This window comes from Tachysurus vachellii, chromosome 1, assembly GCF_030014155.1.
Source record: "Tachysurus vachellii isolate PV-2020 chromosome 1, HZAU_Pvac_v1, whole genome shotgun sequence".
NCBI lineage: Eukaryota > Metazoa > Chordata > Actinopteri > Siluriformes > Bagridae > Tachysurus > Tachysurus vachellii.
Genome location: NC_083460.1, coordinates 26,647,104 through 26,663,168, shown reverse-complemented (window position 1 = coordinate 26,663,168; position 16,065 = coordinate 26,647,104). Strand labels below are relative to the sequence as shown.

At 38.3% G+C, this 16,065-nt stretch overlaps 2 protein-coding genes across 2 annotated transcripts in view; one reads left to right on the top strand and one right to left on the bottom strand.

The window, feature by feature from the left end:
- The window catches only part of polrmt (polymerase (RNA) mitochondrial (DNA directed)), a 40,478-nt gene extending 32,353 nt beyond the window's left edge, over positions 1-8,125 (top strand). Inside the window, exons 17-21 of the mRNA XM_060880408.1 lie at positions 2,102-2,200; positions 2,352-2,424; positions 3,798-3,889; positions 6,939-7,012; positions 7,503-8,125. Coding sequence (XP_060736391.1) covers positions 2,102-2,200; positions 2,352-2,424; positions 3,798-3,889; positions 6,939-7,012; positions 7,503-7,552 — 388 coding nt within the window. The 3' untranslated portion in view covers positions 7,553-8,125. The remainder of the gene's footprint in view (positions 1-2,101; positions 2,201-2,351; positions 2,425-3,797; positions 3,890-6,938; positions 7,013-7,502) is intronic.
- A 1,744-nt stretch (positions 8,126-9,869) lies between these two features.
- The window catches only part of hcn2b (hyperpolarization activated cyclic nucleotide-gated potassium channel 2b), a 35,733-nt gene continuing 29,537 nt past the window's right edge, over positions 9,870-16,065 (bottom strand). Inside the window, exon 8 of the mRNA XM_060880396.1 lies at positions 9,870-13,773. Within this exon, the coding sequence (XP_060736379.1) occupies positions 12,884-13,773 (890 nt within the window). The 3' untranslated portion in view covers positions 9,870-12,883. The remainder of the gene's footprint in view (positions 13,774-16,065) is intronic.

The window sequence follows — 16,065 nt, the reverse complement described above, 5'->3', positions numbered from 1 at the left end:
AATATTGATTCGTATAATGATACCGAAATTAGTAGCCTCTTAGTACTTAGCAATGAGGGGTATCATTAAACATTGTAATTATCTCTGTTTGTTGGTTGCTGCTGTGTGGTATCAGATGATGGCTTTTTTCTGGTTAATGCAAATAAATGAGCATTGTATTGAACTGATTGAACTCGTGTAGTGTCGGTATTGAGGCATGTACAGTTCTAATGTCTAAATCAACTAGCATCCTAAATTTTAGTTTGCTGAGTTCATAATGGCAACGTGCTTAAAACACTGCTGTTTGTTTTAATTTATTATTTAATTTATTTATTTAGTTTTTATATTACCTATTTATTATCATGTTGGTCTCAGAGCAACCAATCTCCCTGACCATGAACACTTGAAGGTCTGAAGTTTGGTCTCGGGGGGGATATAAGATAGTCATCTACCACTGCCTTTGATAGACAGCTGCCTTTTGCTGAGACAGCTTATGTTGGGATCACATTATCAGAAGCTGGAGTGGAGACAGAGAGGCACGTCTTCAACACACTCGACTGACAGCCACCACAATCTTGGTGACAGTCCTCTCCAGTATGTCATGACATGAAGTGTAAAGTCAAACCTACTCCTCAGTGTGGGAAACAAAGTAGTTCAGCTGAGATGGAAATATATACATACAGACCTCCCATTCAGCATAATGGATATAAGTTTCATTTAATCCTCTAGTTGCACTTCATTGTTTCCTTTCTGTGCATCTAGGACAAAAGCTCCTTGTAAGGATAGGAAAAAAGGATGCAAGATGAGATGCAGAGACAGAGGAATCGGTATCTAAGCTATTAGAGCCTAAACTAAGCATGGATATTTTAGCTATGTCTTATTGTGTATCTGTATCTGTGTATACATGAAAGTCTTTAACAGTTCACAGTATCACTGGACATTATCGTTGTGTGCATTGCACTGGATTAGCTCAAAATGTACTTCAGTTCAGTGTTTACTAAACAGCAATGTGTATAAACACCATTTCAGACATTTCAAAAGCTCCTTGTGAATACAGCTAAATTTGGTTTGCTATATTGTATCAGGCAGAATGAATCATAATAAATATCAAAAATATACACAATAATTAGAAATCTGAACTCTATAAACCGTCATTTGAAAGGTAAATCAAGCATATATAAGACTCCATCCATCCATCCATTTTCTACCGCTTATCCGGGGCCGGGTCGCGGGGGCAGCAGTCTAAGCAAGGACGCCCAGACTTCCCTCTCCCCAGACACTTCCTCCAGCTCTTCCGGGGGAATACCGAGGCGTTCCCAAGCCAGCCGAGAGACATAGTCCCTCCAGCGTGTCCTAGGTCTTCCCCGGGGCCTCCTCCCAGTTGGACATGCCCGGAACACCTCCCCGTATATAAGACTCTATTGCCTCAAATTTACCCCAATGTGCATTTGTTTTTGTTTTTTTTTAAAGGAATTCATGTACATTTGATCCAAAGTTTTCTTTTGTATCATTAGCATTATTCATTTTGTATTGGTCTCCTTATTATTTGGAAAGCACTTATTAAGCCTTTCCTAATCTAGCTGCACTCACACCCCAGCATGCTAGATGACCATTGTAACCGTGACATCTTTTCACGAGGAAATTATGACTAAGTGAAAATAATTGATTAAATGAAACAGTCCTGATCCTTGTACACTATGCATAATCACTAACTTCCTGGATAGATGTTCCGAAAGTTCCTTTACGCGTAATGACTACAGTCTGAAAAGGGCTTCATTAGTGCTGCAACCTGAATTAATGATGAATTTGAGGCTGGCAGCAGCTTTCCTGTGACTGAGGACCAAAAATCTGCCTTCAGCTTATCTTTAAACACATGTAATAAATATATAGAATTGATGTTGCCATCAGTGACCATTTATTCACAGATGAAGTGATCCAGCAATCATTAAGTGAGCACAAGAGAGTAAAAACTGAAGAGTAAAATTTGCCTCAGCTCTCAAACAGTACTCAGATTTCTCTTTAGGCCTGTAGATCTGGTGGAGCATGAATTCTAAGAATGACAGAAAACCTGAAGTGTCTCGCTCGTACGTGTATCACTGTTATTGTTATTAACTGTTTCTAGGAGACCAGACACAGTAAAGCAAAAAAATGCCTTTCCTCCAAACTTCATCCACTCTCTAGACTCCACACACATGATGTTGACGGCACTCAACTGTTACAGGTAACACGCTTTCTGTGTACTTTTTTACTCTCTTTAAAAAAATTTATGGCTCTTCATGAAATGCTGTTCAGGGATTTCTGAGTAATGTGTATACTGTATGTAGATGTATACAAGTGTCTCTGGCACTAAAGCTGGTGTTCTGTGTTTTCAGTGCTGGTTTGACATTCGTTTCGGTGCATGACTGCTACTGGACCCACGCTCTTACAGTAGATATTATGAACAAGGTATGTCCGAAACAACGTCTTGTTCCCTGCCGTGCTGTGTAGAAGCCCGTGCTTGTTAAGATCCTGAGCTTCTCTTGGCCCTCTCATAAACCCTGCACTCAGTCTCCACAAGCAGCTGTTAAATTGGTGACTGTACCATCTGCTATGCCGCAGGTCTGCACAGTTGTAATTGGCTTCTGGTGGCCTTGAGTAGATGTTAGACATCCTTTACACACATTGGTTTTTAAAGCATTACATTAAACATCATTTGGGATTGGATCTTAGATTGAATCAGTACTGTCCAACAGCATGGACAGCATGGACTTTAGTTGTGTTCAATCTAAAGGTGCACATTCAAATAAAAAGTGCATGTGGTACAGTAACACAGCTGATTGTGTTTGGTAACACAATGAGGCATGCGTTTTTTTTTGTTTGTTGTTGTTTTTTTTTGTGTTGTGCACATTAAATATCATACACATTTTTATCTTTTTTTTTTTTAGAAACTGATAAAAAGCATAGTTTTTTCGTTATTTGTTTTTATTTTTTTATTGCAATTAAATCGACAATTTTGGGTTAAAACACTTCATGGTTGCTGTTGAAAAATGTGGTTGTTTGAATATGCAAAATTACTGTTCCCTTCCAAAAATGGGTTCTTTTGCTGTATCAAAATTGAAAAAAAATGTCATGTTTTGTATGTTTTAGGTACATTTAATGTTGGAGTCTAGTTACTTGTTTAATTTGGTTACCTCTTTTTTCTCTTTCATGAAGTTAAAGCAAATGGTGATGATACTGAAAACTCAGAAAGCTTTAATGACAATGATGATACCTTCCAAAAAATAAAAGCAACATAAACATGTTATAGAAAACACCATCACCACCAATCATACTTTTTTATTTGGGTTTGTTTATTTGTTTGTATTTTACAGCATTAGTTTTGAGTGCAGTATGCTGCCATACAAGTCGAACGTTTCTAAAGTCTAATATAAATTACTATACGTCCCAGTACTATCTGAGGCATAGCCTATGTGGTCAATTCTCTATGTGGTCAAGCAGACGGTTGACCTGGATGGAACGGTTTCTTTGGACAAACATATAGACATTTGGATGAAATCTTATGTAAGCTGTTGCAGAGTAATATATATGTCTCTGGACAGGAATAAAATATGTGTTCAGAGGAGGAAAGATCAACAAGACCAAGACTACACATACAGAGGAGCTAAGACTGTGCACTTACTCCCTGCTGCTGTTTTTCTGTTGTTTCAAATTCTAGCTGACTTTCATCTTAATCACATGAAGGAAATTGATTGAAATCTACATTTTTATTAAGTGTTGTGTTTTGTGGGTGTGTGTGTGTGTGTGTGGCCACTTAGTAAATGTTTCCTGTTTCTCTTAAGGTGTGTCGTGAGCAGTTTGTGGCCTTGCACAGTCAACCCATTCTTCAGGACCTCTCCAAGTTCCTGCTGCAAAAGTATTGCTCTGGACCACCGTAAGTTTACACACACACACAGACAGACTTATGTATGCAAAAACACAAACACACACTGTGGCACATATGCACACACACTGATGCATGTATGCAACAAATACAGTGGCACAGACACACACAGAGACTTGTGCATACATGGGTAGAGGGACAAATAAACACTCACATAGCCACACACACCTTCATATAGACACACAGAAATGCATACAGACAGATACACATACTCTGTTACACACATGGCTAAGCACTGTTGGTTTTCTGGTGTTCTATTTTCCAGTTTACTTATTATTCTTAAATTATATACATTTCTTTATTTAACCAGGTGAGTCAGTTGAGAACCAGTTCCCATTTACAATGACGACCTGACAAAGAGGCAACAAAAAAACAAATACAATACACAAACACAGCTATAAACAATGACATGTAAAAACAAACAAAAACTAAAAACAAGTACAGTGATCATGAGTTAGTGACTGAATTAAATATTTAAACGAAGAAAGCGATATATAAATGAACTAAGCTTAAGAGACTGCTGCAGATGATTCCAATCATATGCAGCGGAAAACTGAGAAGAGCATCGACCAAAGGACGTACGGACTTTAGGAATGCAGAAATTAAAGAATCGGCTAGAGCACAGATTACGACTTGTATTATTGACATTAAGAAGGGACTGTAAATACAAGGGAGTTTTACCGATAAGAGTTTTATAAATGAACAGAAACCAATGAGTTTGTCTGCGAGAATGAAGAGAAGACCAATTCAATAATAAAGAATACAGGAGGCAATGGTGAGTGTTAAATGAAGCTCCAGTCACAAAGTGGATTGCATCGTGTTAAATAACATCCAGTTTTTGAAGCGGACCTACAGTATAATCTACATCACCATAATCCAATATTGGAAGTACTCTTGTTTTAACCAAAAGCTGTTTAGAAGAATGGGTAAAAGATTTGTTACGATAAAGAAAACCAATGCGAGATTTAACTTTTCTGACCAGTACATTTTATGTGAGTTTTAAATGACAACTTGCTATCAAGCCAGATACCAAGGTATTTATAGCATTCAACATAATCGAGTTCAGACCCATCCAAAGATAAAATTTTAGGTGAATGTTCAACATGTGGTAGATTTCTATCGAAAAACCATGCATTTTGTTTTAGTTGTACAGTGATGCCTCGAGATACGAGTGCTCTGACATACGAATTTTTTGAGATACGAGCTGTGATTCGACCAAATTTTTGGCTTGAGATATGAGCAAATTTTTGAGATACGAGCATCCGAGCCGCTGCCGCCGAAACAAAGATCCACAACAACCACGTGTGCTGTTTCCCCCGCCTCAGCTTCCCGAATCTCACTTGGTTAAAGCCGCCTTTCCACCGCACACGACAAACGACGGCCGATAAAATGGAAGTCATTCATTTCCTATGGAGAGTCACAAAGGTGCTGCGTGAGGTGCCGACCATCTGAGGATCCGTCATTTTCGGATCCGTTTTGAGCGTTGGATCCGTTAAAAAAAATTTGAACTTGTGCGACTACACTGCATCTGATACGCCGAACCGGACAGGTTTTTATTAAAACGACCGGCATATGTTAGTGAGGAAAGTGACAAAAAAGGCAAAAACAAGTGAAGAGAAAAGCGATGAAGAAAATTAAGCAAAATTAATGTAAAGAAAACAGAAATTGTAGCAATTAAGTTTAGTTAAGTTAAGAGAATTTCAGTTCTGTCAGGACCACTTTGTCAAAAGAGAATTTATTAGATGATATGCATACAGTTAGTGTTGGCGGTATGGTTCTGTTCTGGGCAAGAATCCAGCGGAGAAAGCAGCGAAAATAGAATAGACCCCCGTATAACAGAACCACTAATCATGCATAGTATTAGATATGCTCGCTTACGTGTTTTTGGAAAGTAATAAATGAATGAATTGATAAATAAATAATTAAATAATTAGAGAGAGAGGGGAGAGAGAGAGAAAAATATGTGGAGATTTATGACGTAAACTGGTACAAGGAACACGGGTTCCGGCATGGTGGAGTCGGGGTTGGAGGAGGGAGTTTAAATCGCAGCAGCAGCGAAGCGCTAGAAAGCGGCTCTGTGAATGGGAATTTAAATGGTCGGGTAATATGGACGTTGTAACCGGATTGGTGCGCGTCGTGGACAGCTGATTAACAGCTGATGCACGCTTGACGCGTGGCCTGCCAGAACTAACACGATGCTTGATTTTAAGTTTGTTAATTTTAGTGAAGTTTAGTTAAGTTCCATTTAAGTGTAAAGTAGCATTAAGAGTGTACAGTAGCGAGTAAGTGAACAAAAGCGAAAGTGTACGTACGAGACAAAATTCCTCCTGTTTAATCCTCCCTCAACCTCCGTGCGCATCTTCCGTAAAGTAAAACCAGTTTATTTTTTTAACATTCTCTTTTATTACTGTATGTTTTTATACAATATTTGTCATTTATAAATACAGGTACTGTATTTTTCATATTCAAAACACATAAACAAAACAACTGGAGTGGAATTTTGCGAGCTGGAACGGATTAATGGGATTTCAATTCATTTAAACGGGGAAAATTGTTTTGAGTTTTGAGCAATTTGAGATACGAGCAAAGTCACGGAACGAATTAAACTCGTATCTCGAGGCATCACTGTATTTAAAACCAGATGAAGATTAGAAAAGGCATGTTGGATATGAGTAAAACTAGCCTGCAGTAAAGACAATGCAATGGTCAAGGAAGAATGGAATGTATAAATGATAGTGTCATCTGCGTATAAATGTACGTGAGAATCACCTGCAGCAAGAGGAATATCGTTAATATAAATATTAAAAAGTGTAGGCCCCAAAATGCTTCCTTGTGGGACCCCTTTAAATAGTGGCAGGGGATCTTAAATTCAAATTAGAAATAGTTAAAATCTGTTTTAAATGTATTTTTATTGGGTCTATTTCAGTTTGGATATCCATATGTTTAGCGGAGAGATGTATCCGGTAGCTCTATAAGACCAGACTGTTGTCTAACTTTTCTTTACCTGATCAACTGCACATGTACATCTGTCTGCTTCCAGAGTTAACACCAAGAGCAAGAAGTTTCTGGAATACTGGAAAATGTCTCAGCTGCTGGGGAAGGTTCCAGAAACAGGTGTGTGCAGTTTGATTGACAGCTTACATGTTTGTACACTTGCCTCCGATTTCTAATAAGGCTTCAAAAGAAAGGTTGGTAAAGGAAGCAGTTTCCTGTAACATTCGCACCAACGTTCTGTAACATAAAATGGAGCTATACACAGTTAAAATGTGATTCGTTAGGAAAAATTTTTTTTTTGTTATAATGTCAAATTGCTGTTATAAGAGGAATAAAACTCATTGTGAGGTGATTTGCATTGCATTATTTCACCCTGATTTTTTTTTATATTACTCTTTGTGTTATTTGTATGTCTATATATGGCCTATGTGTCACTTATTACATTGTATACATGGTTGGTCGAGGTGTAAGCTTTTACACTTTACTTTGGAAATAGAAAATCCCTACACTGATATTGCCTAGTTACTGAAGGTGCACAAAATTAAAAAGATAAAGAAAACATGTGTATGGTTTATCACTGCCTGAGAATATTTTGGGTTCTTTCTGCCAGGTGATTTTGATCTACAGAGGGTGAAGGAATCCACATATTTCTTCAGTTGATATAGATGAAGAACCGTTATAGGTTGAACCGGAGAGGAAATGCTGCTTTACCCCTGGAGCATCTTCTGCCCCTGGAGCCCCTGCTGCTGCTCGCATGGCATCTAATGCTGTGACAATTTCAGGGACTGGGACTGAAAGAGAAGGAATATTGGCACACCGGAGGATTGGAGTGGTCTCAAGGTGTGTGAGTGCAGGTAGATAATCTGTGTCCTCTATTCATAAAGATGAATGCAGAGTCCTGGCAAAGAGCCTGTATGGAAGCAATGTGCTTTTGTGGGCTCTGTAACGCTGATTGCTTTCCTTGACAACACTAGGCTGATTAAATATACAACCTAGTCTCTCATCAGGATAATGAGAGCTCACACAGGTAACAGGCCACTCTGCCATTTCTAAAATATCCTCATTTAGCATCTAGTCTGCTGCTGTTTGGCTCAGAGCAAGGCACAGCAAGCAGGGAGAAAGGATATAATGTAAAGAATGCTGTGAACACAGTTCAGGATTTACAGGCACATAATGGTATTTTGTAAACCTTTTATGCAAAAGCTATAATGTATAAATATTGATCAATGTCTAATAAAAGGTATTATTCTGTTAAGATGATTCTTTTTTTATTTACCAAATTTTACACATTATACACAAGCTCTGCATTTTATAAATATGCAAAAACAACAGCACACTTTTTTTTTTCTCCCCCTCACAGTTAAAATTGCTAATGTGCCAATCATCCTTTAAATCTGAACTTTAAAGAGACTTTAAAGACTTGAACTTTTGCATAGCAGTTATGAACCTGCCAATATAAACCGTCATCCTGGAAGCCTCTCCACTTCCTTGTCTCACATTAGACACTGGCCTTTTCTGTCCTTACTTGAAAGATGTTGCAGTGCTTTTAAGGTTATTTGAGAATATATTAAAATAAAAGATCAAATTAATTAAAAAAATAAGAAAATACGACACTGAAACCTGTAGAAACTGTTGTGTGCGCGTGTGTATACAGTGTATATCACTGACTACATCTTAAAACAAACACCTTGCACTTACCATATAACCTTTCCATATACTGTATGCATTTCAGTTTCCACCTTATACAAATGACTCTATATCGTACATGTACTATACCACTGTTCGTCCATATTCACTGACCCTGATTAAGCTCAACAGGTCACAAGTTCACTAAAACACAACGCTAGAAGGATTTATGAACCTATTCAATGAGATCACTCATGCAGTATAAACAGCTGTATAGCTTTGTATTGCTGGTCATGTTTTCTGCTATATTGTTCTGGGATTATGAATGTAGAGGTTGTTCTGAAACTGAATAATTTACTGTAGTACGGATTGAAATATGATCCTGGCATTCTGTCTGGCCCACTATAAAAGCCGCCGTCTTGTTAATTGATGAAGCGCTAACAATTCTGTGCTCATATATTTAGGCATTATTTCCAAGTACCTTCCCCAAGTTAACCAACCTTAATTAGATGCGTGAAATAAGATGAGTGCTGAAATAATGTGTATATAGGTAGAGTTAGTAAAGGTCACACAATCATACTGGATCATCACTGGAACCTGACAGCCAAGATTTATTTATAAATTTTAAATTTTTAAAAAAAAAAAAAAAAAAAAAAAAAAAAACAGCTGTTTTTCCTTTATACAAGACTGAAATGCTTTGCAGTTCTCAGTTGCGAAGCCATAAGTGGTGCTGAGTGGGGGAAAAAAATACAAAAAAAGAAGCATGAAGGTCAAACATTGACTCTTCCTCTCTTTATTGAAAGATGAACTTAAACCACAGAACAAAAGTCATCCCCAGCCTGAATGCATAGCAAAACCTGTGGCATGTTTTCTTTCTAATATTGAACAGCAATTCAGTCTACCTTCCGTGCTTCTTTTGGTCAAAACATGGAAAGATTTTTATTGCTTTTGATTATTTTTTTTCTTTGTTTTTTAATTTGGTGAACAGTATACAAGAATAGGGAGATTGTCGAATATCTGAAGAAAGGAAAAATGTTCTCTTGCAGTGTTAATGGGTTGTAAGAAATTTTAGGTGGTCGCATACCAGCCAGCAGGTTTAACTGTTTTAGACTTAAACCTTTATACACAATGGGCAAATGGGGATATTTTTAACACATTTGTCTTTCAGGGCCAGAATATTAAAATCAAACTGTGTTTAAAAAAAAAAAAAAAGGGATTTGAAACAATTATTATACATGTATGTACAGTATTGTTCAAAATAATAGCAGTACAATGTGACTAACCAGAATAATCCAGGTTTTTTTGCTACATGGCAAACAAGTTACCAGTAGGTGCAGTAGATTCTCAGAAAACAAACAAGACCCAGCATTCATGATATGCACGCTCGTAAGGCTGTGCAATTGGGCAATTAGTTGAAAGGGGTGTGTTCAGAAAAATAGCAGTGTGGCATTCAATCACTGAGGTCATCAATTTTGTGAGAAAACAGGTGTGAATCAGGTGGCCCCTATTTAAGGATGAAGCCAGCACTTGAAAGCCTGAGAACAGCCTACTTTGATTAAAAAGTTGATTGGAGAGGGGAAAACCTACAAAGAGGTGCAAAAAATTATATCAGACTCCAAAAGGCTCAGCCATTACCACCCTGTAGCAGGCCGTAGCCATGAGTTTCTATCCCCAGATGGCCAACTCTCTGGCAAAAATTATAAATTATAAGCTGTTCAGCTAAAATGATCTCCAATGCCTTAAAATGGAGAGCAAAACCAGAGAGACATGGAAGAAAATGGAAGACAACCATCAAAATGGATCGAAGAATAACCAGAATCGCAAAGGCTCGGCCAATGATCAGCTCCAGGATGATCAAAGACAGTCTGGAGTTACCTGTAAGTACTGTGACAGTTAGAAGACGTCTGTGTGAAGCTAATCTATTTTCAAGAATCCCCTGCAAAGTCCCTCTGTTAAAAAAAAGGCATGTGCAGAAGTGGTTAAAATTTGCCAAAGAACACATCAACTGGCATAAAGAGAAATGGAGGAACATTTTGTAAACTGATGAAAGTACAATTGTTCTTTTTGGGTCCAAGGGCCACAGACAGTCATGATGCTTGCACCACCTGTCTACTGTAAAGCATGGTGGTGCAAGCATCATGATATGGGCATGTTTCTCCTACTATGGTGTTGGGCCTATTTTTCGCATACCAGGGATCATGGATCAGTTTGCATAAGTCAAAATACTTGAAGAGGTCATGTTGCCTTATGCTGAAGAGGACATGCCCTTGAAATGGTTGTTTCAACAAGACAATGACCCCAAACACACTAGTAAACAAGCAAAGTCTTGGTTCCAAACCAACAAAATTAACGTTATGGAGTGGCCAGCCCAATCCCCGGGCCTTAATCCAATCGAGAACTTCTGGGGTGATATCAAAAATGCTCTTTCTGAAGCAAACCCAAGAGATGTAAATGAATTGTGGAATGTTGTTACAGAATCATGGAGTGGAATAACAGCTGAGAGGTGCCACAAGTTGATTGACTCCATGCCACACAGATCTGAAGCAGTTTTAATAAACTGTGGTCATACAACAAAATATTAGTTTAGTGATTCACAGGATTGCTAAATCCTAGAAACAAAAACGTTTGTACAAAATAGTTTTGAGTTTGTACAGTCAACGGCAGACACTGCTATTTTTTTGAACACACCCCTTTCAACTAATTGCCCAATTGCACAGCCTTATGAGCGTGCATATCATGAATACTGGGTCTTGTTTGTTTTCTGAGAATCTACTGCACCTACTGGTAACTTGTTTGCCATGTAGCAATAAAAAAATATACTAAAAACCTGGATTATTCTGGTTACTCACATTGTACTGCTATTATTTTGAACAATACTGTATTAGGTCATGAGCAAGACAACGCTGGCTTACATCACCCTAATACAGGAAGCCTCCACGAAATATTGTGAGTATTACATGTAACAGGCCTTCACCAGTGACATTACTAAAGCAACAGGAATGGAAGAGCCACAAGGGACAATACAGGCAGCAATCTTCAAACAGTGCTGTGATGAAAAACACATTTGAATCAATAATGATGTTAGTGTGGAAAGTTTCGCAGTCTGTTATTTTGTGAAGCCAAAAAAATTGGTAGCACATGAGCACAGAAAGCCTCATTGATGCATAAAGTGTGTAAATAACAAGCAGCTAATATCTCCTGCTTGGTTCACATTACCTTGCTTCTCCTTCTGTAATTCTAAGGAGCGTTTCGTAAATATTAGCCCATAAGACCTTTCTATGTTGTACAGAGTGACTGTCCATGTTGTTTGCTGCTACATCCTTTTTCATTGGTGTGTGAAATCTCTATCTCGGTCTAATCTTCAGAATCGTTGATTAATTTCCACTGTGAGGCTAACTTAGGTGTAGTACTGCAAAAGCCATCAACAATGGGGAAAAAATGTATTTACAGTTTTGTTGTGTCTTTCCCCATTTCTTGTTTCTCTCATCCTACATTTCTTGTTTCCATTGTAACTAAATCCATCCATATATATATTTTTATTATAATTTTTTTCTTCACTTTTTAGATTTAATAATAAATTAATGTAGGATGTTGCCATGGGCTGTAAATATGAACATATGACTGCTTGAATATTTTAAACGTACACACAGGCCTGGACAAAAATATGGCTTCTAAATGGAAATCAAGGCAATGAAATTATGTTTCTCTCTTTTCATTTCAGTTGTTTAAACACTCAACATTTTTTTATTCTGTGAACTTTGGTCCAGAAATGACAAGGTCAAATCCATTTCTGTACCAATGCTTCCAAACTGCTCAACTGTTAATTACACTTTTGGTCAAATACACCTTTCTTGCATTTTCTATAGTCATTTTAATATTGCTCAATCATAATTAAAAACACTAAAAACACTAACCACTCCAAGTAGGTTGGAGGAGACTTACAAAAACACTTAGTAAGGAGTTACATAGTAATCAGAGACACGTTACCTTTCCCCACATTGCATTCCACTCTACACTGTATTATTTGAACTACCGTGTACAGTAGGGAACAGTTTCTTGCAATGTTTGTATACAACCACATCAAAAGTAAGCAGTTATTAAGAGGCAAAGTGTGTGGGGAAGGAGCTACATTGATATTTATGTTGGTGGGTACAACAAAACATCTCCGATATTTAAATCTTCAGTTTTTACAGAATGTGTATGGTTAATAGTGTCCTGTCAAGTCTGGCAGTTCAAGTCCCCTCCCCACCCCTGTGTCACAATTTGAACCATGTACATTCTTAAGGTAAGATCCAGGGCATGAGAAAGGGTTGAGAAATGTACTTGCTGAAGGAAGAGACACCTACACACCCAGCTCCATCAAGGTCACAAATTGGAAGATAATCTGGATCTAACATGATGTTCTGTCTCTGGAAGGCTGACTACTGAATCTTTCTTGGGCAGTCCCGAGTCCTGGCTTGGCCTCATTTGTGGTAGGGAAGCAGGTGGGAATGCGCCCATAGACATCTGGTGCTGAAGTGTCATCCTGGGAGGAATGGCAACCCTTATGCCTGTGGGCCCAGGGAGATTATGACCAGGTCCAATTGAGGTGGAGGAAACTCTTGTAGACTGGGGTGGGCTTGGGGCAGCTGGTTGCATGGCATCATGAGGCAAAGATGGTTGAGAGGCTGAGAGTGCCCTGGCATCCTGGGTCATTGCACTCCTGGGAACTGTTGCTCGGTGTGTGGGACTGGAGATGTGCTGCTGTACCAGGGAGAGCTGGGAGCCTGAAGGAGCACCCATGGGACTGGAGCTGTACTGGAATGTTCGACCACCGGTAGGCAACGGACTCTGGACAGGCGTGCTAGTGATGGCAGAGGGCAGAACAGTGCTGGAGAACTGTGAACCTGGAGGAATCTGCTGGGTGCCTGGGCTAGAGAGGCTTTGGACTACCTGGAAACGGCGCATCATGCGAGGGGACTGGAGAACTCCGTGGGCCGCCAGAGAGTTGGCCATCTGGGGACAGAAACTCATGGCTACGGCCTGCTGCAGGGTGGCAATGGCTGAGCCTGTTGGAGGCTGATTGGCAGAAGGAAACATGGTCCCATGGGTGGACTGAGTAGCTGACATGGCCCTGGGTCTTTGCAAATCCACTAGTTTCACCATTTCCCGGTCATACTTCACAATCTCCTGAATTAGCTCGTTCTCACGGTTGTTGAAAACTCCAGAGTTTAGGTCATGTTGAACTTTGTGCATCAGCAGAGAGTTCTTTTTGCCTGGAAATAAAAAGAAGCAATGTTAATTTTTCTTGCCTTATTTTATTCAGTTACCATGCACAGTGTCCCTTGAAAGTTTGTGAACACTTTAGAAATTTCTATATTTCTGCATAAATATAACCCAAAACAACAAAGTGAACACAAACAGATCAGACAAATATATTATACTTGGTAATTTTTTATTCAGGAAAATGTTCCAAGTAGTACGCAAACCTCTAGGCTTAGTACTTAATTTCACGGTCAAATTAGTGTTCATCTGATTTCAGTCAATTAGATGACAGTCATGTCTCCATGAGTGTCTTATTTTATTTAAAGAACAGAAATATATCAAAGTCTGATGTTCATGATGTGTGTTTGTGGAAGGGGTTCATTACAAAAACAATGGAGATTTCTGAGGACTTCAGAAAAAAGTGTTATTTTTGCTCATCAGGCTGGAAAACGTTAGAAAATCCTCTCTTAAGTGTTTGGACTCCTAGTCATATAGATTCTGTAGAAATGGAGGAAATTTAAGACCATTCCCAGATTCCCAGAAATCATCAAACAAATAAGATCACTCCAAAAACAAGACATGTACTGTAGTAGTCTGTTGGGTCAGAAAAGAATACAGGGTAACTTCTAAGCAACTAAAGACCTCTTTTACTTTGGCTTATGTTAATGTTCATGAGCCATCAGGTGAACACTGAATAGCCTCGGTGTGCAAGGAGTTACAAGGAGAAAGTCACTACTCTCCAAAAAGAACATTGCTGCCCATGAAGTTTGCTAAAGATCATGTTGACAAGCTTAAGGACTATTGAAAAATAATTTATAGAGGGCTGAGACCAAAATATTTTTCTTTAAATGAGAAGCATTAATTTTGGAGAAAGGAAAATACTGAATTCCAGCATAAGAACCTTATACCTTCTGTGAAACATGGTGGTGCATCTGGGCCAGGACAGTTTGACATAACGTATGGAACAATGAATTCAGAATTATACCAGTGAATTCTAAAGACATCTGTCCATGAACTGCATCTAAAGAGAAAATGGGTCATACACCAAGACAATGATCACGAGAACGCAAGTCTGTCTACCAAAGAATGATTAAAGTGGAACAAAAATAATGTTTTAGAATGGATAAGTCAATGTTCTGAGCTTAATCCAAAAGAAAAATTGTGGAAGGACCTGATGCAAGCAGTTCAAGTGAGGACACAAACTAAAATCTGAGTGTTGAAGCTGTTTTGTACTTAGGAATGGAATAAAATACTCCTAAGCTGTTGTGCAAGACTTTACCGAAAACTTTACTTACAGTTATTGCTGCACAAGGGCTCACAACAGATACTGGTTAGGTTCAAATACTTTTGCACGTCAAACACATGTATTGCAGAATAATTTTTATCAATAATTAAATAAAGAAGTTTAGTATTGTTGGCTCATTTGTTTGATTGCATTCACTTTGTTTACATTTGGGACTTCTGTGAAAACCTGATGATGTTTTGTATCATATTTATGCAGAAATATAGGAATTTCTAAAGATTCACAAACTTTCAAGCAATATATATTTATGTACTTTCTACTTGTGTGTGTGTGTGTATACATATATATATATATATATAGCATTATTTGTTGTAGGTTATCTTTTGCTATGCACAATTTAGCCCCACATCAGCATGTGCCAATGGAAATGGATCAAAAAAGACCCCTCACTGCTCAGATATTATTGTCAGAGTGGCAATTAAACAAACACCCTTGATGGGCTGATACATGTGGTACACCAAACCATTTTTTGGACGTTGGACCAGGAAAAACAATCCGAGCTGAAACTGCTGTGCTAGATCACGGTAGGTGTAACTAATAAAGTGGCAACATACTATATATTACTATACACAATATATGGCTTTGAAATACTGCTGTCATAGTATTATCCTTTAATCCTGTTCAGACTGCAGGGCTATTCTCCATTGTAAAAGATATTTGTAAATGATTTCATCTGTACACCAGTCTTATTGCATTTTATTATTTATTATATGCTGTTCCATTACAGTGCTTGAAACAGATTGCTTTGTTTAGTGCTGCAGTAGTAGTTAAAATATCTAATCCAAAGCCTGGCACACAGCCTTTTTAATTTAAAAAATTGTAAGGCTTGTCTGTGGTTCACCTGTCCAGTAATTACAGAGGTTGGAGAATCTGTTTCTGTTTATGCAAATAACTTCTCTTCAGTTTTGATCTAATACCCCAAATTTACGGTGAAAGTTTTGCACCAGTGGTGGTCCCACCCATTGCAGCAGCCAGAGTAGTCTGGATCCTTTGTCTATTT